General features: G+C 44.6%; 1 protein-coding gene across 1 annotated transcript in view; it reads right to left on the reverse strand.

Annotated features, from left to right (window-relative positions):
- Positions 1–9,494: 9,494 nt before the first annotated feature.
- The window catches only part of erf (Ets2 repressor factor), a 36,098-nt gene continuing 21,476 nt past the window's right edge, over positions 9,495–24,116 (reverse strand). Inside the window, exons 2-5 of the mRNA XM_084562807.1 lie at positions 22,075–22,309; positions 15,816–15,928; positions 13,627–14,519; positions 9,495–13,541 (exon numbers count right to left, since the gene is read on the reverse strand). Of these exons, the coding sequence (XP_084418933.1) occupies positions 12,918–13,541; positions 13,627–14,519; positions 15,816–15,928; positions 22,075–22,309 (1,865 nt within the window). The 3' untranslated portion in view covers positions 9,495–12,917. The remainder of the gene's footprint in view (positions 13,542–13,626; positions 14,520–15,815; positions 15,929–22,074; positions 22,310–24,116) is intronic.

Raw genomic sequence — 24,116 nt, forward strand, 5'->3', positions numbered from 1 at the left:
CGGGGGCGGGGCCGAGCGTCAAAGCAAATTTGATTGACGGCGCGCCGCGGCCAATGGCGGTGTGGGAAAACACAGAACAGCTGTTGGGAGAGCGAGGCTGCGGCGGCCAATGGAGCTGCTATGTGGGCATGTCTGCGACTTCATAAAGGCATGTCTCCACCTTTACGTCCTTCTCTATTCGTCCCTTCTTCTTTTTTTAACATTAAAACATGAGCTGTCTATTAAAACGGGTTATTTTAGTGCACTTCAAAGCTGTGGCAAATTTAATATTCTGGCTATTCTGGCTATTTTTTTGTGTCTGAATGAAGTCCCCTGTCTTCCACTGTGAGCCACAGGTGGAGTGTAGTTTCAACAGGAGCCACAGAGAACACCAACTCCCAAATTCTCATGCTTCCTCTCCCCTCTCACAAACTCTCTCCCCACCAGCTAATCAGATTCACCCTACACAGCGCCACCGTCTCCCTTCGTCCCGCCCCACGGCCAATCAGCGCGCTCGCTTGGGCGCCATACGTCACCGCAGCAGCGCGCGATTGGCGGAGAGCCGCGGGGTCCGCAGGCCAATGACCGAGTGCTGCGGTGAGGTCATTTATGCTTGTTGCCATCAGCTTGGCCAAACAGGAAGAGTGAAACCCCAGTGAGTGAGTTGGTCCAACCGTGGGATTATGGTTCCTAAGAGAGGGTGACCCATATACACCGTGGGCCTCCCTGAGCACACACACACACACACACACACACACACACACACACACACACGCTGGGAGGAGCAGGTACAGGCAGTAATACACCAAAGGATACAACACAAACAGGCTAAATAAAGTCTGCATGAGTGCACACGCAAAAACACACAAAGTGGCGTCCCGTAGCGACTTCGCTGGCGTGTGGATCTCTCCGTGAAGCAGTGCGACACGCTTGTTCCTATAGCTCGCAGGCACAGATGGCGAGTTTGGTCAATGATGATACAGAGCTGGCTGGTTTGCGGCAGTGCAGCGTCGCACACACAACATGCACGTACACACGTCGCACAGCTACACACAACTGGGCTTACAAGCAAGGCACCTACACACACACACACACACACACAGCAGGCGCAGTGTAGTTATAACATGCCTGGGCGTTACATAAGCTGTACGTGTCTTGGTGCACACACACACACACGCATAGAAACACACTGCGCCTAGCCTTGGCAAGCACACACACTCACATATGCACACTTTTCTATATATTAACACTGCGTCCACGCAAACATGTTGCACATACAACATGTACACGACAGGTTTATTATTAGTTTGCAAAGGGGCACACACCAGCTCAAGCATTGTGTATTTACAGTACACATTTCATGGCAACTTGTGACTCACAAATCTGTGGAAATGCCGCCCTATACACAAACACACATTAGTGCCGAGCGAGAGGGATCTCCAGACATCTTCCACGCCCTTTACAGAAGAGGCACTGCAGTCTCCCTCCGACTGCTCGTTCGCCGTAGACGTGAAGAGCAGTCTAGTGTGCGTTTTGGAGTATGTAGGGCGAGTACAGCGAGCACGCAACTTTGCGGGGAGGCTGGTTTCGTAAGGCGCCGTCGGGAGACATTAGAGAGAGGCAGAGACTTTTGAGACGGATAGAGTGGAGGAGAGTTTGGAAAGAGAGACGGGTTGTAGTGCCGGGAGACAGAAGATAAAGAGTATTTGCTGCAGAAGTCGAAGCTGTTTGTGAATGAGCGCCATAAATCCGGCCGGTATTAGCACCTCTGAGCACTTTCTAAGAATGAGGTGGGAGAGCTGCGGATAAGCCCCCCCTTACCCCCCAACCCCTCAATCCCAGTCACTTTACACTAAATGCATTACGGCCACTTAACCGCTAAACAGCTCCAGAGACCCTGCAGAGAACCCGCGCCTGACCCGACACTCTAACACGATCCCATTCAAGTGTTTTAAAAAAAGAACAAACCCGAGAGCGAGATGAGTCCGACTCTTCTCCACCGACAGTTTGAAGTTGAGTAGTTGAACAGTTGATTTAAGGGCCGGGCACCTGAATCCACTGAGATGAGTGTAGAGTCACTCAGAGCTAATGTATTTATAACTATCTATGGAAACTTTAAATAACTAATGTCAGCCGAGAGCTCTGACTGATATCAAAAGTGTTAAAGTAGGAGGTTTAAATATATTAATGGGTAATAACATAATGAATTCAGCCATAATATTATATAGGTTCCCATTTTAGCTGCAAAAACAGCCCTGAACCTTCAAAGCATGGACTCCTCTAGACCTGTGCAGGTGTGCTGTGGTATCTGGCACCAGATTGAGGCCTCCATGGATCAGACTTGTGTGTCCACCACATTCGATAGAGATTTAGGGAATTTTGAGGCCAAGTCAACACCTCGCACTCATTGTTGTTCCTCCTGAATCTTACCGTTTCCTTGAAAGGGTGTACACGGTCTGCAATAGTGCTTAGGTAGGCGCCCAAATCATCACACTCCCTCGAGCAGTTTGAATTCTTTACCATCGTGCATCCTGTTGCTACGTGGTCCTCAGGTAAGCGATGCTCCCAGCTAATCCACAAAATGTAAAAGAAAGCGTGATTCAACAGACCAGACTACCTTCCTACATTGCTCCAAGGTCCAGTTCTGATACTCGTGTGTCTGTTACAGGAGCTTTAATCAGTGGACACCCTGCCTGGTCTGCAGCTACACAGCCCCAAACAATACAAACTGTGATCTTCTGCGTGTTCTGACTCGTTTCTTTCAGAACCAGCGTTAACCTTTTCAGCAGCTGGAGCCACAGCAGCTCGTCTGATGGATCGGACCACACGAGCCGGCCTTCTTTCCACACTTTAATCAATGCGTCCTGTAGCCAATTTACCTCCAGTTTTGATCCACTGCAGACCAGGAACACTGCACAAAAAGCTGCGTTTGTGGAGATGCTCTGACCCAGCCATCTAGACGTCACAATTTAGTCCCTCGTCAAAGTCCCTCAAATCGTTCCACTCGCCCATTTGTCTTGATTCTAACGTCAGCTTTCAGGACAAAATATTCAGCCATGATAACAAAATGCTTTGGGTTATTCAAACCTGTCAGTGGTCATAATGTTAAGACGGAGTTCATTTTAATTAATATATATACATCCTATTTCATACACGGATCATATAAATGCTTCATCTGTTAAATGAAGAGCAAAATGGCTTCAGCTAGAACTCCTCTAGTAGAGTGTGAGTAGCTCAGTAGAGTTATTGTCTTATCTGCTGTTTCCAAGTTCAACAGATAACTTTAAAATTCACACGTGTAAAGTTGTGAAAATATAAATGCGCCGCATCGTGGGTCAACTCATATCCACTAAGAAACTCGTCAATTTCCAAGTGTGCGGCGTTAAACACGTCCAACGCAATAGTTTTAACATAACGTGTTGTGTAACATGTAACACTTCAGTTCAGTATTTTAAAGCTCACTCACATTATTGAGGCTGACCATGATATTAAATCAGCTTGAATAATAACAACATCTCTTTAACTTTACCTAGTATTACACCACATAATAACGGTTTTCCCAATTTACATGACCTCAAATAACAATTTTCTCTCACTTTCAGTACAATTATTCATCATCAGAATTTTTTTTTTTTTACCTCTGAATGCAGTGGTTTGGTAATGCAAACCTACAGCTGAGCACACAGATCAGTCAGAGGTGACTGGAAATAAAATAATAAGTAGAAAGACGTATGAGGATTATTGACGTCTACGGTATCTCCAACAGTTACATCTATAGCTCAGTAGGTGGCGCTGTCCCCCCTGTGATTAAAATGCTCTGACCTTCATGAACAGTACATGTTTTAGGTATTTTGTTTTTTCTAGGGTCTTTTGCAGTGTTAAATTATTCCAATTTTATTTTCAAAGGCTTAAAATATTACGATTAATATACTGTATTTGACACTTTGCCTCAACAAGGTTCAAATTTAAAGTTAAAGACATTTTAAAAAGATTGAAATCTAATATTTTTAAGTTAAACATCTAAATAACTGTCTAAACTGTGTCCATTTAATTAACACTGTTATTAAGAGTGCTTATTTAAAAAATAAAAGAAGAAAAGAAGAAAAAAAACAGTAATAATTTTGTTTCATGGGAGAAATTCAGTGTCTATTTTTCTATTTCAGACACTTTTACCAATACAAACTGTTAGATTGTGATGTTTTGTGTTGAGCTGGTAACTGTTTTAGATTATTTTAACCAGGAATCGACTACTCCCTGCCGTTTAAAAGCTGGTTTTCAAAGTCTTGAGTGTTGGACGTTAAAAACACGGATCTCTGTAGTCAGTATTGGCCAAGCAGGCAGGGAGCTGAAAACAAGAACTATATTTATTTTCACATATTTTACATTTGACTCAAATATACACCTATTACTTTTTATTTCACTACATAATGTGCTGTGACATTTGTGATTTCTGACTCTTTCAACCTTGGTTTATTTTCTAAACAGTGAAACACCTGCTTCTCTTGAATCTAGTCAGTCCGCCGCAGAGAAACATCGGGGGCGAGAACAAACTGACCCGGCCGCAGATCTGAGCGGCAGTTAGTGGACGTTCCCTTCTTGTGACTCTCACAACAGATAATGACTCGTCATTACAGAGGACGCTGCTCAATGAGCCGCGAGGACAATCTGCCTCCAGAAATACACTCAAAGACCTGCTGCCGCTGCTGCTGCTGCTCAGGTACGCAACTGTCAGCACATAATCCCCTGCACATGGAAACTGACTGCTTGCACTGAGTCAACCAGACTTCACTGAGTTTGGTTTGAAATTGAAATACTCGGATTCAGACAGCTACAGTTATACACCCGATCTATTTTATCAGATTAAGCTAAATACAAACAAATTAAATAAAATTTTGTGCAGGATACTAGAATATTTCGCTAGTGAGCATAATTTACAAGCTGCAAACTAATTAAATGTAGATAATTTATGGTTAATTATGGCACCCCTTCCCTTGTATACACAAACATCACTTAGAAGGTAAATCTATAACACGTGAAATAATAAATAAGACATTAATGTCAGGTATCTCACCAGGTTTTAAACGTTGGAGGTCCAGAGATTTCATCGTGACCCACGGGTGAAAGTGAAGGCGGGGTCCCAGCAGGGGTCCAGCTACAATGCATGATAATTAGCCTTCTGTTGTGATCTGGTTTCTGTCCCGGGCTCCCTGGACTGTGACCTCTGACCCCAGTCTTCAGCCAGACAACAGTCCCTCTCGGCTGGAGGCCAAACAGCCTGTCAGTCAGCCGCCCTTTTACTACCGCCCCGTCCCCCTGACGAGATCAGCGGCCGATGAACGCCTCAAATACATCACAGGGGAGAAGGTGGGGGAGGATGACGAGAGCTGTGGGTGAGAGAGAGATGGAAACAAATGATGAATGGATTTACAGAAAGGTTTGTGTTGAATTCGGAAAAGCCATCCTCCCCGCTTATTGACTGATAAGGGGAAAGAAAGCTAAAACATTTTAACACTTTCATTTAAAATTATCCAGTAATATTTATTTTTTCAACACAATATAAAAGAATATCTTCTCTTTTCTTATGAACAGTTAACACGGCGATGAAGACTGATGCTTCCCATTTGGATATAAGTCTACAGCTAGCAGTTAGCTTAACTTAGCTTAGCATACAGATTGAAAATGAGGGAAAAGACTTGCGTAACTCTGCCCACAAATGACAAAGTTTATCTAGCAGGACTTATGGCTCGGCAATGAACATAGTTTGTCTAATTTGTTATAAATATTTAAGTGAAAACATCTACAATTATCCTTTGAGCGTTGAGAGGCAACGTAGACCCGGTCATCCACCATCACCAGCATCACCAGCATCACCTTCTCCGGCCATGACATCCACGTCTCATCCTCAGTCACAAACCTCGGTGTCAGAATGGACCCTCACCTGACTTTTGAGGCTCACATTAAACACCTTTGCAAAACCTCCTTCTTTCACCTCAGGAATATTGCAAAACTCCACCCCATACTCACTCTCCGTGATGCCGAAAAACTTGTCCATGCCTTTGTCTCCTCCAGGCTGGACTACTGCAACGCACTCCTCATCGGGATCCCAGGCAAGAACATCAAGCAGTTGCAGTACATCCAGAACTGTGCTGCCAGAATCCTGATGGGGGTGCGGAAGTACCACCACATCACACCCATCCTCAAATCCCTCCACTGGCTTCCTGTCCAGTACAGGATTGAATTCAAAGTTTCCCTTCTGACCCACCAGTGCCTCCATGGCACTGCCCCCGGTTACCTCAAACAACTCATCACCCCCCTTTCCTCCTCACGCCATCTCCGCACTGGACAGGCCAACCTCCTCCAGCCTCCAAGGACAAGGCTTCGAACCATGGGCGACCGCGCCTTCTGTTCAGCTGCACCCAGCCTGTGGAATACTCTTCCTGTGCATCTAAGGGCACCACAGACTGTGGACTCTTTTAAAAAAGGCCTTAAGACTCATCTTTTTATAAAAGCCTGTGGCTAAAACTGCTATTTTTAATGTCTAGTTTTAAAGTCTTTATGTTGTTTTATGTGCATTGTAGCAATTTGAGGTCATTGCTTTGATGTAAAGTGCGTTATAAATAAAATGTATTATTATTATTATTATTGAGTTGAGAACTAACTTCCGGTACTCTTTGCTGGTTGCCCGGCAACCCCCAACTGTCGTTTTAACACTTATTTGGTTTTCATACTAATAAACAAACGAGAAATAAACACTAATACAGCTATAATAATTAATATTAATTATAATGTAAATACTAGAGCAGCCAGACTAGTTGTTTTGCCTTGTTTCTCGTTTTTATTTATGCTAAACTAATCTAAATTATCCGTCATGGTGGTAATTTGGCTTCGCGTGTAGCTATGAAGCTTAAACTGGATTAATTGCTCATAATATTATTACTCAGCTTCATTTAATCAACACAACAATACTCTGACCTCCATGGAAAGTTGCTGTATTCAACATTTCCATATCAACGTCTGGGAGGAATGGTTGAAAAGAAAAAAAAAAAAAAAAGAATCGGAATTTATGTAAATGAAAAAAGGCTAAAGTTCAAACTGAAATGTTAAAGTGAAATGTTTTCATTTTCACTCCGTTTCCTCCACAATGGGACTTTCCCTCAGCAGCGAGTTTCCAGACGGGCGGCTGAACCAGTCTAGACCGAAATGTGTGTTTACATTTTTATGTAAACAATGTTCAGGCAAACACTCAATTACAAAGCCATTCTGGTTTTCACCGGCAAACTCTCGCGAGAATCCGCGAGAAGTAGATACCGGAAAACGGTAGTACCGCTACCTGACAGGAGGGGGAGCCAGAGCTCTAGTAAGAAGTTAAGACATAAACAGAAAGAGCATGATTTTAGTGAATATAATAACTTATTACAAATAATCAAACAGCTAATCGGGTAGTAGATTAATTTTTCATAACCTTTATACTTGAATCTTGTTAAAATGAATCAATTAAATTAAGATTTAAAAGTCTGTCCATGCCACTGTAGAGGTATTTGGGTAGATTGTGTTTTTATATCACGTTAATGTACCTTTTTATTAAAGGTGCTTTTTTATTTTTGTTCTGTCTTTTAGTAGATGTGAGCAAAATATAAGTGAAAAACATTAATAATCTAGTTTTATAGGAAACATTTAGCATCTAAATGTCCCTTCGAGATACTTTTTTCCTCTACAAACTGGTAAATTGTAATGTTTTGGCTAGACGTGGTAGCTTAGTTTTATAATCTGTTAATCATTAGGTTAAAATGTCACTATTTCCAACTTGTCAGTTGCTGGTTTCCACAGTCTTCATGTATTTGAATGCTGGAAGTTAAGAACAAGGGATGTATTGTCAAGATCTTCTGTTATTTTATACAATTATTCATTAATAATACAGTAAAAAATTTAAAATGCTTATTATTCCTAAAACCTTAAGAAACAAACTGAGTCCTTGACATTAATTTCCCAAAACAAACCAAGCTCTGACCTTTAAATCAAACCCAAAGAAGCAGCGATAACGTGCACAGACACTGCTCTGATTCAAACGGTGAGACGGAGCAGAAGTTAAACCCACGTCGTCGTCGCGGTATGAAAGAGATTTGCCAGTCTGGTGAGTAATTAAAACTTCCACGTTGGCTGAAGTAAAGCCACGAGGTGGGTGGATCACTGAGGTGTCAGCTGGGACTCAATTAGCGTCATAATTATTAAAGTTCGCAGGGATTTTCGTCAGGGCAGTTATGACTAATGCTGCTGCACTCAACAACAGGATGTAAGGCTCACATCTAGGCCAAATATATATATAAGAGATGAAATTAAAAACATTTCTCTTCTCTGAACAAAGCAGCAGAAGAAAACAAACTACACTCTCCTGCACCTAGAATAAAAAGACAACAAACAATCTCTCGTTCATCCTGAAGTATTCCTGTTTGGTGCAGCCGTTTTCACAGACAGGAACCAAAACAAACCATCACAGGGCTTTTCTTTGAGCGGAAGTGAGAATGCTTACCTACGGATGTCTTTTATAATAAATAAAATAAAAAATGTACTGAGACTCTGACGAGCACAAACACTCAACTTGAACCAAGAGGCGTTCGGAGAGAGGGCAGGCTGTGGTTTGTTCAAAACAAAAAAAACAGAATCACAAAACTAATCTGAGTCAGTCTGTGAGTAATCGATAACCAGACAGACTCTTTTCTCTTCAGTATTTATTCATCGATAAACTAAGAGCAATTGACATACACTCACTGGCCATTTTATTAGGTACACACATTAATATCTAATCAGCCAGTCACTTTGCAGCTACTCAGTGCATGTGGACACGTAGACACGGTCAAGACGATGTGCTGAAGTCCAAACTGAGCATCAGAATGAGGAGGAAAGGTCACTTTTAACACACTTTTAAAGTTGCATGGTTGTCGGGATTTCAATGACCAGCTCCACAGATATTTTCAGTCGGGGTAGACCTGCACGGTCGTTACAGTCAGGCTTTGCAGAAGAGCATCTTTGAGATTTGAAGGTGATGAGCTACAGCAGCAGAAGACCGTACCTGTCAGCTAAGAGCAGGAAACTGAGGCTACAATCATGAACAGAAGATTGGAAACCCTACATTCAGATGGTAGAGTCAGGATTTGGTGTAAACAACATGAAAACATGGGATCTATCTTCCTTGTATCAACGGTTCAGGCTGGTGGCGACCGTGTAGAGGTGTGGAAGCCTCTACTTAGCACCAACTTATGACCACAGTGAATTCATCTTTTGATTCTGCTCCCAGTAGGATAAACGTCACAAAACTAGAAATCATCTTAAACTAGTTCTTGAACTCAAATGAGCTCCAGATATCAGCCTAATAGAGCAACTCTGGGTTGCGGTGGAGCGGGAGATTTGCATCGTGGATGTTCAGGCGACCAATCTGCAGCGACTGTGCGATGCCGTGGACCAAACTCTTGGAGAACTTTGTTGAATTTACAGCATGAAGCATTAAAACAGCTCTTAAGACAAGCACTAAGGTGTGCCTAATAAAGAGGCCAGTGAGTTTCCTTTCCAGCTCCTAAATATTTAATTTGCAAACTAAATCAACAGATTAAACGTCGTTTTATGCCGGCGTGCTGCAAGAGAAGGAAAGAGAATGAAATAAAGACAGAACAACCGAGCATTTTTACCATTTTTTAATGAACCCTGATTATTGTTTAATTACAAATGAAGATGAACAGACAGGAGGGAAACAGGAGTACAGGCGGATCCTCGGGTGAGAAGAAGAGCTAACGTCTCTCCCGTGAGGCGGACAAAAGGGGGACGAATGTCAAATAATACAACGGTTAATAATAAACAGTACAACGCTCCTCTTCTTTTCTTACAAGAATCCTCAAAAATTAAAAATGGAAAAAAAATATATATACACAACATCAAAAAAAAAAAAGAAAATAGATTCTCCCCTTTGTTGTTTCATCATGTGGGGGATTATGGGACCCTCCCTCTTGTTCACGGTAACATGTTAATAATAATAATAATAATAATAAAAAGAAAGAGAGAGAGAGAGACTGCACTGAAGCCGACTAAAGTTCACGGGAAAGAGTGCAAACTGGAACAAGAAGCACAAAAAAATAATAAAACCTAGGAGTTCATGGGCCGCTTCAAGAGGGTACGACGTAATAATAGTAAAAAAAAAATGTTAATAATAGAATAATTACAAGAGTAACAGTAATATGGAAAAAAAATACAGGAGAAAATGAGAAGAACAGCATGGATGAAATCTAGATTTGTTTGAAGCCACGACAGGTAAGGCAGCACAGGTGAAACAGTTCAGGTTTACGGCCTTGTTTGCTTTACCGGACGCTCGTCGACCGCGGCGTCCGCCCCGTGATGATAATGTTTCATTTCTGTAAAAAAAAAGAACCAACCAGGAGGATGGATGTGTGAGATTTATTTTTTTTTTGTGCTTGAGTGGAGGAAAAATAAATTGGAGCTGGTTGGAGCATGTGGAGAAGGCCCGTGTGTGTGTGTGTGGACGACATAGAAACCACACACACACACACATCGATGAGAATGAGCGAGTCAGACGTTGGGGAAGTCCCTGCCATTTCCTCGGTGTGATCGGGTGTAGTTTCTCTGGTCGTGCCGTCTCCTTTACAGAGACTGCGGGGGCGTCTGATGTCATGTTTCCCTTTTATTGTAGCCACAGTGAAGCCTCGCTCTAAGCGGGACAGTGTGTGTGTGTACGTGTGTGTGTGTGTTTGTTTGTCAAAGCAAAGTCCAGCCACATCAGCTGTAAGGTGACACACACACACACCTGACAAACGGGTCGGCTCTAGCCGTGTCGTGTGTGCGGTTTGAGGCGGGCGGAGGTGGAGGTGTTAATTCCCTGCGACTGACTCGTAAGCCCCACCCGGCTGCCACTCTAGGGACGTTAAAAACAAACACTCCAGCTTTAGCAAAATACAATTCGGGTCCGGTTTAAATGTTCGCCGCTCGCTCGCTCGCCTGCTCATTTATCCCCTGAATAATACACAAGAACAAGTTTATTATTAATATTTTTTTTTTTTACATTATAAATATAAAACTCTTGACACCGGTCGGCTTCGTCGCTGCAGCGCCGCGGTCGAGAGAAGGCAAGGGTGAGAAGGCAGATTTATACTGGTAGTAATATGCCCGTTAGAATATATACACATCTTTTACCATTTAAAAATAGATGGAAACTTCCTGATTTCTATCAAATGACCATATTGAAATATAATATTTGAGATATATTTGAATAAAATATATATATATATGTGTGTAGATTCGTTTATTATCTGTATGTCTCTTTTATAAAAGCAGAAGGCGTGTATGTGTGTGTGAGATAAAACATTGAGCTGGGGAGAGAGGGGGGGCAATTTTAAGAATAAAAATAAACAAAAATAAAAGGCACAATCTTACTAGTTTGTTCATTAAAATGGGCGTTTAAAAATAAAACGTTTAACTCTCAGTGAAGGGTTTTGCCTGAGTTAACCTCGACATTCATTACGTGGTTCCCGTTTTTTGATTTTTCCCCCGACTTCTGGATAAAAATCAATTCTCCAAACATCACATGAAGAGATTTTGTAATATTTGTAAAGCTCACTGCAAAAAAAAAAAATGCCCTAAAATACTGTCGATGTCCTTAAGAGGCACAAACGACCTCTGACAGAAGGAATACAAAACAACACCAGGGGAATGCAGACGAGAGCTGTTGATCTGAATGTTTGAGGGTTAAAATAAAAAATAGAAATGCCCTCAAACCAAAATAAAAGATTGTGCGAAGACGAGCCTCTGGTGTGTCCTCGAGGCTTCATGTTCTGGGTCCGTACACGCACACACTCCTCTAGAAGTAAGTGTGCTTGCGCGCGCGTGTGTGTGTGTGTTTAATTACAGCCTTGCTGGGAGCCGCTTCCTCAATTTCCACAACAAGTGAAGAGAAAAGATCCGCCGCTCCCTCTGTACACTGGGAATCCGTTTGCTGACTAACAAACGTCTAAATTAATCCGTCTGTGAGTGCGAGCGGCGGGCGGAGGACAGGTTAGTTTGTTAAAATCGTTACCTCTTCAGGGTTCGTCTTTATACACTGTAGTGAACGGGAGCGGGATGGGGGTTTGGAGGGGGTTGGGGGTCGGTCTGGCCCTGATAGCGTCCAAGTTGATTCCAGGAGAAAAGACTGTGATTGCAGACTTGTTTTTTTCTTAATCACCACTTGAAAGGAGACAAAAAAATCCTCTCTTCAGTCTAAGATCTGCTCTGCGTCTTGTAAACGGCCGCGTGGTGACGGGTGCAGACAGAGAGGCACTTCTGTAATCTCTATCAGGGCTGTTAGAAGTCTCTTTAGTAACATCAGGCTCTGTCTGCTGATTACAGCGAGCACAAAGGGAGAAAAGGACGGGGGAGAGGACTCGAATTCATTTCTTTAAATCTAACTTTGTGTCAGGAGTAGAGTGTGTGATCTGGGGCACGGGTGTGATGAACCGTGGTGGATTTTACTGGCACTAGGAGGAAGAGTCGCGGGCGGGGGAGTCGCTGAATGATTAAAAATCAGTCAATATACAAAGATGTTTGGTTTTTCTCTTAGTGTTTAAGTCACAGCGAACGCGTGGAGTCTGCTGCGTTTGATCAGACGTCAGTCGGTCAGTCAGAGCCACGGCGCCGTCTTACTGTACACTGGAGGCGACACATCCGTCTCCTGGTTTTAGATCGTAACGCAGAGCGAGACGTGATGCTGCAAAAAAAACAGCGACAAAAACCTGAACGTGAACCGGTAGAGGTGTGACGGAAAGGTCTGCGGCCAACGAATCCTTGAAGTGTGTTCACGAGTTTCAGTTTTTGTCTCCGTCCTTGCATCAAGTTTTTTTCTGCCGCTGTGACGTTACTGAAGACCAGGACGTCCAGACGTGTGCGTCGTATCTTAGTGAAGCTCAGCAGCTGGTGTTTTCCAGAGACAGCTGTGCCGTAGCCCTCTGCAGCTCCGAGCTCGCTCTGCGCTGGGTGGGAGGTGGAGGAAGCATCAGCCCCAGAATAACACCCCCTCCTCTTCCGTTCTCCACCTCGCCCGCTCTTCTTCTCGCCTCCTCCCTCTTCCCCTCCGCCTCCTCCTCTCCTTCGGCCCTCACTTTCTTGTCTTCCGCCTCGTCCCGCTCCCCGTCGGCCTCCATCTTCTGGTCTTCGCTCCAGCGGCGCTTGAAGCGCAGCTTGAGGGGGATGCAGCGCGTGCCCCCGGGGCTGATGGGAGCGGCCTGGCCCGGCTCGCTCTTCAGGTTGATCAGGGGGAAGGGCAGGCCGCCGCTGCCGAGGGGCGGGGTGGCGGGAGTCTTGAAGACCTCCTCGTCGTCGTCGTCGTCGGGGTTGCTTTGCGGAGGCAGAGGAGCGGAGAGGCTGCTGCTGTTTCCGTTGGCATGGTGATGGATGTTGAGCCGATGCTGGTGGAGGCGAGCGGCCGGGGTGAAGATGTCGTCCTCGTCGTTGTGTTTCATCTCCTCTTCCTCGCTGATGTCGGTCACCTCCACCTCTTCCTCTGACTCAGAGTCTGATTTGGGCTCCACCTGGAGAGGAAGAGTGTTTTATAGCATGACATGTCATCTATGATTCTGACCAGATGTGTGTGTGTGTGTGTGTTTGGAGACCCACCTTGATCTTAGGGGGCGCTCCGACCAGGACAGAGTTGGTCATCTGACCTGAGAACGAGGAGGCCTGGCTGGAGGAGGAGGAGGATGAAGAAGCAGCAGCCAGGGAGCTTCCTGAGTCCCTCTGCTTGCGTCCGAGCGGAGGCGGCTGCAGCTTGAACTTGAACGGCGACGGGTGCTGGTGGCCGTCGTCCCCGCCGCCCGCGTGCTGGCTGAGCGAATGAGAAAGCTGCAGCGGCGGGCCGTGGAGGTGGTGCTTCTCCGGGGTGGGGCGGTGAGGCTGGGGGATGACGATGTTGGGGTAGTGGAGGAAGGCTCGGGGGCTGAGGTGGTAGTTGTAGACAGACTGGTTGTGGGCCTGCAGGTAGTGCTTCATGTCCTCCGGGTTGAAGGAGAAATGGGAGCCCAGCATGGGAGACGACAGGGAGGGTGAGGGGGTGTAGGGGAGGTGAGGGGTGGGGGTCATCGAAAGGGCCGGGGAGAGAGTCGGCGGCAGGAGACCCCCAGGACCAGGCAGGGGTGAGACTGGGAACGGGGACAGAGGGTCAGGGTGGACCCTGGCTCCAGGTCTGCCGAGCCCAGCTGGGTTCGGGCCCCCACCGTAGACCCTGAATAGAGAATCATGAGGCAGGCGCGGAGGGAGGAGGCCCCTGAACGCCCGCTCGGACCCCACAGCTCTCTCCTCGGCGCCGACGGCCTCCTCCAGCTCCGAGTTGGTGGAGGTGCCGTCGCTGCAGTCGCTCACGGACCCGCGGGCCATGCGGCGGGCCACGCTGCTGAACATCCCCGGGCTGCGCAGCTCCTCGCTGGACGAGAGGACCTCTGAGGGCGTGGACGGGGGGAAGCGGAAGTGGGAGCCTCCGCTCGGCACAGGAGGGGCGCTCTGGGGGACTCGACCTAGAGGAGAAGAAAACCAGATTTAAACGTGACGCTATAATGTGCGCAGAAAGGGAGAAAGAAAAAGAAGCAAGTATGGGTTTTCATTTCTAAATCTGGACACACATTAAAAGCTGAAGAGAACGGGAAAAGCATCTAATGAGAGTGGGTTTTATTTTACCCAGAGGGTTACAGACGCACAAAGAAAAACAGAGGGTTACACGAAGCCACAAGTTCCCTCTTCTCTTTCAACCCCTCCTCTCCCGTCTCTCCTCTGCCAGGGAGACTGTGGCACTGCAATAAATTCTTGGCATCCGAGCACGTGCCAGAATTAAATATTGGAAAAGTCGCTCTTACTGCCATCACAAACATGGGTTGGGTTCCTCTGTTTTTTTCCAGAGCCTCCTTTTAAAAGCACACGTCCAAAGTGTCGGCCCGGCGATGAGCTCGACTATCAATCCAGATTGACGTGGGCATTTGTATGTGTATGTGTGTAACCGTCGTATGAAACCATTATATCACAACATGTCAGTGTGTGGGCCACATCACACGGAGGCTATAATTAAAGTTTCGTGCTGCACTTATGTCACCCAGTATCCAACGCTCCATATGGGCTGTGTTTACACTGGGTGGCCAGGACCAGAACGAGAGACGGGACTTCAGAGGAGGGAGGAGAGGGATAAACTGGGACGTGGCACACTGATGTCTTGAGACTCAGTCGCCAGGCAGACACACGCCCACGCACACGCGCACAAGATCTGTCTATATACCTGATTTGTTTATTAGCAAGTGAGAAATCTAGCTGAGGATTTTTTATTTTATTTTTTTTAGAGTAAAACTGGAGAGAACTGATTTCAGCTGCGGGCAAACTTTACCTATAACATTTGTCTTTGGAAAATAAATTAGAAAGTCACCCACCACGCTGACTGGAAACTTTCTCAGACAATAATATTTGAACGTCTCATTTATATACACTCCTCTGGTCTTAGTCTGCGCTAAAACGGTCTTTTCCAAAAAACTAGATTCGAACCAAAAAGAAAAAAAAAAAACCTTGTGTCCTTTTTGGAGGATAAAAACTCTTTGCCACAGTTCAGAGAATCGTGTGGTTTTAATGTTGTGGCTGATCTGTGTACAAAGGGAGTTGCTGGTCACACTTTTTACTGCTGGCCAGTTGCTCCCGATAATTGTCGCCACAAAGCTCAGACGACTTCAACCTGTGTCAGATCTTTTCTTCCATCATCGCTGCAACTCTCAATCTCATTACCACTCGTCCTTAAGAAGTGAATGCTCAAAGAGAAGCGTGAAAAGTGTTCGTACCAGAGCCCATGTCGATGAAGGGATAATTGACGAGCACCAGTTTGTTGAAGTTGAACTTGTAGGTGAACCTCTTCCCTTTGGTCTTGTGGAGGATCCTCTTGTTGTAGTAGTATCTGAAGAAAGAAAGAAAGAAAGAAAGAGAGGATGTCATTTCCCTTTTCTTTTTTTTCTTTTTTTAAAAAAAAAAGACTGATCACATCATCACCAACACGCGGTAAACCTCTGATAGTGGCCTCAATGTGTGAAACCACAGATAAGGACGTTTATTTAAGCACATTCAAGCAAAACAGCCACAAAAAAAAAAAAACAGCAGCCTGCCAGGTTTTATTCACCGTGTAACAGGCGGCGTGATCGACAAATTACCAGTGGACCTGGGGAGATTAACACACGTCAGTCAATGGGTCCAACAACAACAGCAACACAGCTACTATGAGACAGCACCTCAATGAAATCTGAGAAACCTCAAAACGACGTCGGTGTTTGACGAGAAACGTCTCTCACACTGCTGGGTTGACATATTCTACGCAAATCGACACCGACGAATCGATACTGAATCTTTCAAATCAAGATAAGATAAATCTGAATCAGAAAAAGTCAACTACTCATTTGTTTCGACCCCAATCAGGAGCCACTGACTGATTCTTAGAGTCTTGAAACTTAAATTCTATCGCAACTAACTTGTCAAATCACCCAAATTTTGATGTTTAATGTTATTTTCTGGTGCTTAACGTGACTGAATCAGTGTTTCCTACTTGTCTACGGCGTATTAAAACCTAGCTGTCTTACAAAAAGACAGTTCAAAGTGTGCTACCTGCGTGGTAATCTTACATTACTCGGTGCACAGCGCGCGATTAAACAAGCCCCCTCGCTTGAATTCAAACTCTCACCGTGATTACTTAAGGAAATGAGACAGCCATTCAGATTTAGCCTTACCCGGGCAGATCCATTAGTAAGAGTGCATTAGTCATCGTCGATACATGGAGAGATGCAGAGGAGTGAAAAGCGAACGGCTGACAGCTCATGTGGAAAACAATAAAATGGCTCCTCGTGACTCACCGATACAGCCTCGGGACGAAAACCACACATTCATATTTCTTTACATAAAAAAAAAAAAAACTTCTAAATCAGCGCCTCTCATTCAGCTGTGACTGGCCACTTCATTGTGAGGAAAGGTAACACGTTATTCATGATTTCCAGAAGCGACGAGCAGAGAGGAGCGACGCTTTCACACAAAAATAAGTCTCTCGCCGCCGCCGACGGTGATTTTCGATTACGCTGCTCGATAATTTGGGCTTGTGTAACTGCCCTTATCCTTCCATCGATCCATTTATCTTTATACAACTATTCATCTAGAAGATCAATACCTTATTTCTGGCCACATACGTAACACACAACATGACACCACTGCTGTGTTTCATCATTAGTAATGCGCAGGTGAAACTATATAAAAAAAGGAAAAGGCTCCAAACAAAAACATCACGGATGTAATATTAGTCTTGATGATGAAGCCGCATCCCGGCTCTAACGCGAACACACAACATTAGTCACTGGGAGTTTGGTACAATAACGAACAGAGTAGAGCAGGAGTGTGTGAACCAGGAGCTCATCCAGCCCCTCAATGACTCAATGAGTGAAGGGGCCTCTTCTGACAGCGCGACTGCTACACTGCACTCCCACACCGGCAGATGTGAAACAGACGCACAACAAACACACAAAAGGCAACGGGCGGGATATATACACACACACACAGCAAGGCACACAAAGGCTGAAACACACGACGCGGGCAGAGAACACGAGCGAGTGACGACGAGGCTACTGAACACACGCACGACCAATTAAGAGCGGTGCTTTGAGGACGCGGTGATTTATTTATTTCAGTATGTATAAAAACGTGTAGAAAGCTTTTGTTAATTTTTTTGAGGCCAGAACAAAAACATGGACTACACGCTCACCTGCCAGTTCATTAGGTACACTAGTCCTGCACTAAATCTATAGCTTCATGGCTTTTATAATGTTGAGTTTATGTTGAAAGGTGGTAATTTAACTGCATGATCATTTTGGAGGATGTAGATTTTGGTGGTCTTCCTAGCTTCCTAGCCTCCCAGCTAATAGTAGCTCTTCCTGGTTCCCCTTTACTTCCTCTTATTTAGGATCTAAAGATTCAAATCATGCTTCATTCATGAAATCCTCACAAATTGACGGAAGCTACAACTTTGAAAGCTGATTGGATTTAAAAAAGGCAAAGACAAAAGCAAGATGTGAAACTAGAGGTAAAATGTTCTGGGAAAAAACAACAAAATTCATTTTAGTTTTAAGTAAAATAGTTTTGACATAGGAATATCTCTAAATGAACTGATGCTAGCTAGGGTTGGGTATTGTTTGAATTTGAACGATTCCGATTCCGATTCCTTGTTTCGATTCCGGTTCCTAACGATTCTCAATTCCGATTCTTTTAAGAGGCAGGGTCAAAAAAGTTTAGGATATTTTAAATGAGCTAGCGAGCCAACGGTCTTTCGGAAGGAAATAGTCTGACCATCTCCATCAATTTTAATTCTATGAACTTTTTCCTTTTTATGAACTTTAGCCAACTATGAATTTCTCACAGGGCTGTTTTCAACTACAATATAAATATCAAATCTATGAACTTAAATATTATGAACCTATGAACTGTAAATATTATAAATTACCGGATTCGGACTGCAGTGTAGTCACTGCGGTGCCAGGCTGGGGGTTGGAGCCAGAGCCAGAGGAAGAGGCAGCGGAGGACGGTCGGCGCAGCGCGTCATTTATTCTACTCCATGAATTCTGAGGTGCTTTATCATGTTCGACGTGCACCCTCCTATGCACGAAACAATCTTGTCGCAAATGTTGCATTTTGCCGAGATTTCGTTCTGTTTAGAAAAGTGAAGCCACACTTTCGACCTCCGACGCACGCTATCCAACACTTCCGGTGGACGCTTCTTCGTTGGTGTTCAGCGGTTTCTTCTTCCGGTCGGCGGACTGGGAATCGAAACTAGGAATCGAAAATTAAACTTTTGAACGATTCCAGGAAAATCGCAAAGCTAGTCCCGGTTCCGATCGATTCTCGATACTCAATACCCAAGCCTAATGCTAGCTAACCACTGGCTGTAGTCCCTGTAGTAGTATTGCTGTGTCTGAGTGAAGTATGTATGTAAAAGTAGAATTAAACACATTGTAGGAGGTAACTAGCAGGATCTGTGTGAGGGAGTAAAAGCTGGAGGGACATAACGTTCACAGACACTGATAGATGGATGCTACTTTGAAGGCGTCAGGGGGAAAAGGCCAGGCACATCCATGTGAAAGGAACACACACACACACACACACACACACACACACACACACTCAAACACTACTGAGTCAATATGGGACAGCCAGTCTCACATCCAGGGGCCAGACTCGCTCGAGGCCTCCTGCTCTTTGAAGACCATTTGAACTTCCCTCATATAAACTAGAAAGGACGGCACAGACCCTATGCATCGAACACACAGACTCACGCACGCACGCATGCATCGGCACACGTGTAAACCAATGAGTCGCTTCAAAGAGGCCCGAGGAGTATCAATCAAACATGAAGAGAACTTTCTTCCAAACCGACGCTTGAATTAATTAACAGCCCGTCGCTCATATAAAAAAAAAAAGGTCTACAAACCACAAAAGAGGCTTTTTGGCTCCAGCTGGTGCTCGATGTGAAATACTCACAGAGACCAGAGAGGAAAGTAACGGCTCCTGTATCAAACTGACTGTTAATATAGTGTTAAACCTTTATGGAATTAACTCCTCCTTAAGATTCAAACCAGTAAATAACTTGAGGATCTAATTCGAGTCTATTTATGTGTAAGTGTCTGATGCAAAGACTGAGGATCACAGAACTCCTCCGCTAAGAAGTCGAAACCATTAAACAGGAACCACAACTATTAGCTAGGAGGCTAGGAAGAGTTGGTCTACAGTTTATACAATCTATATGAGCAGGCTGTCGAGGAAATATTTGTGGATTTGAATGTTGAGATAAGATAAAGATGGGAAAACTGTGTTTAGGTTCAACGCAATGAATCGCCTGAAGAGCCAGAGACAGGTAAACGAGTAGTGGGGTCTTTGTTCCTGCTGCCATCAAGGAGTGTGACTGCTATGGGGTGGGGGTGGCCTGGTCTGGTCTAGATGGGAGCACCTGGTCTGGTCTAGGTGGGTGCTACATGTCTAAGTAACATCCACACCAATGAATGAATGCCAGGTCCAAACGTTTCCCAGCAGAACATTCAATTATCACAAGATGGTCAATGTTATTTACTTCTCCTGTCAGTGGTCATAATGTTGTGGCGTAACTCTTTAAATTTAGTTCCGATCTGTTACAAAACAAATATAAATATGCAGTCATGTGAGGTTATGTTGGGGTCGGGAAAAAAAAAAAGTTTAAGCAACACATGAGACAGATGGGCTGGAGGAGGGATGACATATAACAAGGTGTTAAGTGCTTGTGTGTGTGTGTCCGTGTGTGTGTGTGTGTGTGTGTGTGGTGACGAGGCAGCGTAACTACTCATCACCATGGCAAACTATATCCCACACAGACCTACAACACAGGAGGCGACACCGATGACTAGACGTGTGCGTGTGTGTTTGTGTACACGGCGATGGGAACAGATGGGCGGCTAAATAAAACTCCGCAGCTTCCCACATGTGCCGCACGGAGGGCGAAGGTGTGTGTGCGCGTGTTTCCAACTCGACTGTCGCCCCGGAGCTCTAACTCAAATTCACACCGGTTATTTATTTTTCTTCTCTTCACAAACAGCTGCAATTAAGCTCGATTTTAAACATCACAGTCAGCAGTGAGGGAAGTTAAACTAAAAGTCTTGAAAATGCGGATTTAGATTCTGCCCATCTGCCATCTAAGAATCTGGATAGGAGCATGAGTCAGGGGAAAAGACGGCAGCTTTCATCACTACATTCCTACTTCGAGTCCTCTTTTGCATCCACTTTTCTCTCGGACTATCGATGTACATGTCAGTGTTGGTAGAATAATTTTAGAAATTAAACCAACCTTGCATGGCATTGGAATAGCTTACACTTTGTTCCCTGTTGTTGCTTAGGCTACGGCAGCGGCGGACTGATATTATCTCCGGGCTAGTGAGGCTACAGAGGAAGACAGTTACGGTTTCGCTGACAATCACGCGAGATTATTTAGCTGCTGTCAGTCCTCCTAGGCTAGTGGGAAGGAATCGGGATAACAGGAGACTACGGCCACTGCTAGCTATGCTGAGATTTCGGAGTTTGAGGACGATGAAGATGAGGTTGTTTTATCAAATCAGCCGTACCAGTTTGAGCCAGAGTTGGTTTTCGTTTTGACGCACTACTACTAACACGCAAAGTAAAATTCCGCTGCTGCTGAGAAACTAGTCCCTCAAAATGTTTTATCATTGTAAATGCAAGGTTGGTTTAATTTCTAAAATGATTCTACCAACACTGACATGTACATCGATAGTCTGACGTTATAATACATTTGTCTCGGGTGTTCTGCGGAGCAGTTACAGCTGTTTTTAGTGACAGGCTGGATGTTACCGTTGACGCACGCTAGCTCAACACCAGTTTAGCAACAGTGATTTGTGCAAATATAAGGAATGGATCAAATGTGCTGAAAACGGTCTCCACCGACCTATATCACACCGGCTCAGTTGGAAATGAGGCCCTATGTCCAAAATTCCGGAGTATTCCTTTAAGACACGAAGCAAAAGTGCACGTAAACATTTATATTTGTGTGCTGGTGTGTCGGCATCATTCTGTAATTTACTCACTAATAAACTAGAGTTTCTTTAAGCAGATAAACGTCGATAAATGTTAGTTTTACTGATACAGAAGGATGAGGGTGAATACTAGTCACTGGGATAGGCTCCAGTTTAATAGGACCACAAATCAACATCCTCAAAAATCAACATCCAGTTGAATCAGCACCTTTCTCACAATGTTTTAACATCAACTGAACGTTATAACAGAGGATTTAGAGGAAGGCTGCGTCTAATAAACTGTCCAGTACGTGTAAACGCTTGAAACTCATTCAGGTGTAGATATACGGTGTCAAATCTCCTTGGCTGAACTTGAACTGAGGCTAATCTGCACCTGAACTATTACGTCGCAAAGATGGTGCGGTGCGAACACAAGAAGACTGCGATATGTTCACACAGACATTGAACCCCTGAAAGAATGACTTGGGTTAAATGTGAAGGTGTCCTCTCCCCTCTGTAGTCTCACCTCAGCGCTCGGCTCAGCTTGTCGTAGTTCATCTGAGGCTTGCACTTCCTGGCCCCCCACAAGCGGGCCACCTCGTCCGGGTCCTTGATGACGAACTCCCCGTAGTCCCCCTGCCAGGCGATGACCTCGTGGTACTCCTCCTTCCTCAGCAGCTCCAGGATGAAGTGCCACAGCTGGATCTGCCTGGAGCCCGGGCTCGACTCCGGCTTGTAGGCCCAGTCCGGGAAGGCAAACCCTGGGGGCCGAGGGAGAAAATTGTGTTTACCACCGTCTCGCGTTGTGCTGACTCACGCGCTTTAACCGTTACCCTTCTGAAGTCTTTAATGGACATTTCCTGGTAATAGACAATGAAGGAACAGTGGTAGCTGGAAGAGGTGAGCGTGTAAGAAGGGATACGAGACAGATTAAATGTCTACGGGGGCTCCACGAAACCCGCTGATGAGCATTTCCGTGAAATATGTTCCCACAGACCAAAACGTCGACGCTATCAGTATCAAAGCTGGAATATCAGCATTGTAACAACAGATTAACAGGCCTTGAAATAAGCGCAGACAAAATATGAGCCGTGGCTTTGCAACTATTATCAGAACGCGCACTCCACAAAAAGCACACACAAAAAAAAAAAAAATTAAAAGTATAGGCTACGTCTTGTAAAGCTTGTGGGTGGCAGTAAAAGACTCAACACCACTTCAACAGAAGGCCGGGCTGAAAGGCTGAATAGCAAAGGCATAGTGACACACACACACACACACACACACACACCTTATTAGGACCAGATGTGGCTGGCAATCAGGCTGAGAAAGCTGAGGGTGGGAAACATATGGGCACAATATAACAATGCTGAATTCCGTGTGTGTGCGTGTGTGTGTGTGTGTTTATGCAACTGTAGAGAAACACACTACCCTAAATACCAAGGTTAAAATCAGTTTCCCACACTCTACAAAGCCTATCATATCTATACAGCAGTGACAGTGGACCGTTAATGACGACAGGCTCAAGGGTGAGGGACTATAATAGTCGTGTTACGTAGCCAGTCGACCCCGGGTTCGATTACTTACTACTACGTGTGGATGTAACGTGAAGGCAGTCGCATCGTCTGTGCGTGCAACCGATAAAACGTCAGATATTAAAACAGGGAAGTGTTTCTTCTTCGTATCCTCTATGGCCGTGTCAATATTTGACAGGAAACCGCTCCACAAACGCAGACAATAGCACAAAAGAGTACAATACCAGATGAAAAAAAAAAAGAAAAGAAAGACTCGTAAAAGTTATAAATAAATAAATAAAAAATAGAGGAGGACACACCTGGTAACTAAATTCCAGTGTGAAGTGTTATGTCAATATGGTGCACAGATGATGATTAAATCAATTATGGCTGCTCCATTTACAAACATGTGCTCTCATTGTCTGCACCGTGCGCTTATTGGGGTTGGATTCGTGTATGAATAGGGACGGGGGAATGGCAGTTTATTAAAAAATGGTACCCGATGTTTACTTCTTTATTTAAGTAGAATGAGGTGTTGTGTTTGCCCCTGCCTCAAATTCATAGCGAGTCCTTCACAATGAACCAGTTAAAAGTGCAACAACAACTAATCCATAGTTTTGTTACTGACAACAACCCACAGAATAACGCTGGAGTCACGAGGTACGACAATATCGATCCCAGCGCACTGATAAGTTCAATCAACAACAACAACAACAAGTGCATGTGTTTACGGCGCACTTTGAAAACGAACATGTGTTTTCCCTTATCCAGATACAGATCGCTTTTTATTAGCAGGTGTAAAATGGAGACAAAGTGAGTCATGGAAAAAGTATCCGGCGCAGTGAAACCAAAGTCCACCATCAAGGTGTGCAGAGCAGAGCGAAGCTACGTCGTCTGCAAACGGCGTCAACGTATATATGTATATATATATATATATACACCGAGGGAAGTATAATAAAGAGTTTTTTCCTGCAAAGTGAAATTCAACTCTGGAAGCTGTTCCGTGTTTTTTTCGGAGGAGTTTAAACTTAGCAAACATCCTAGCGCTGCCTTTGAG

This window comes from Chelon labrosus, assembly GCF_963514085.1.
Source record: "Chelon labrosus genome assembly, chromosome: 16".
Taxonomy (NCBI): Eukaryota; Metazoa; Chordata; class Actinopteri; order Mugiliformes; family Mugilidae; genus Chelon; species Chelon labrosus.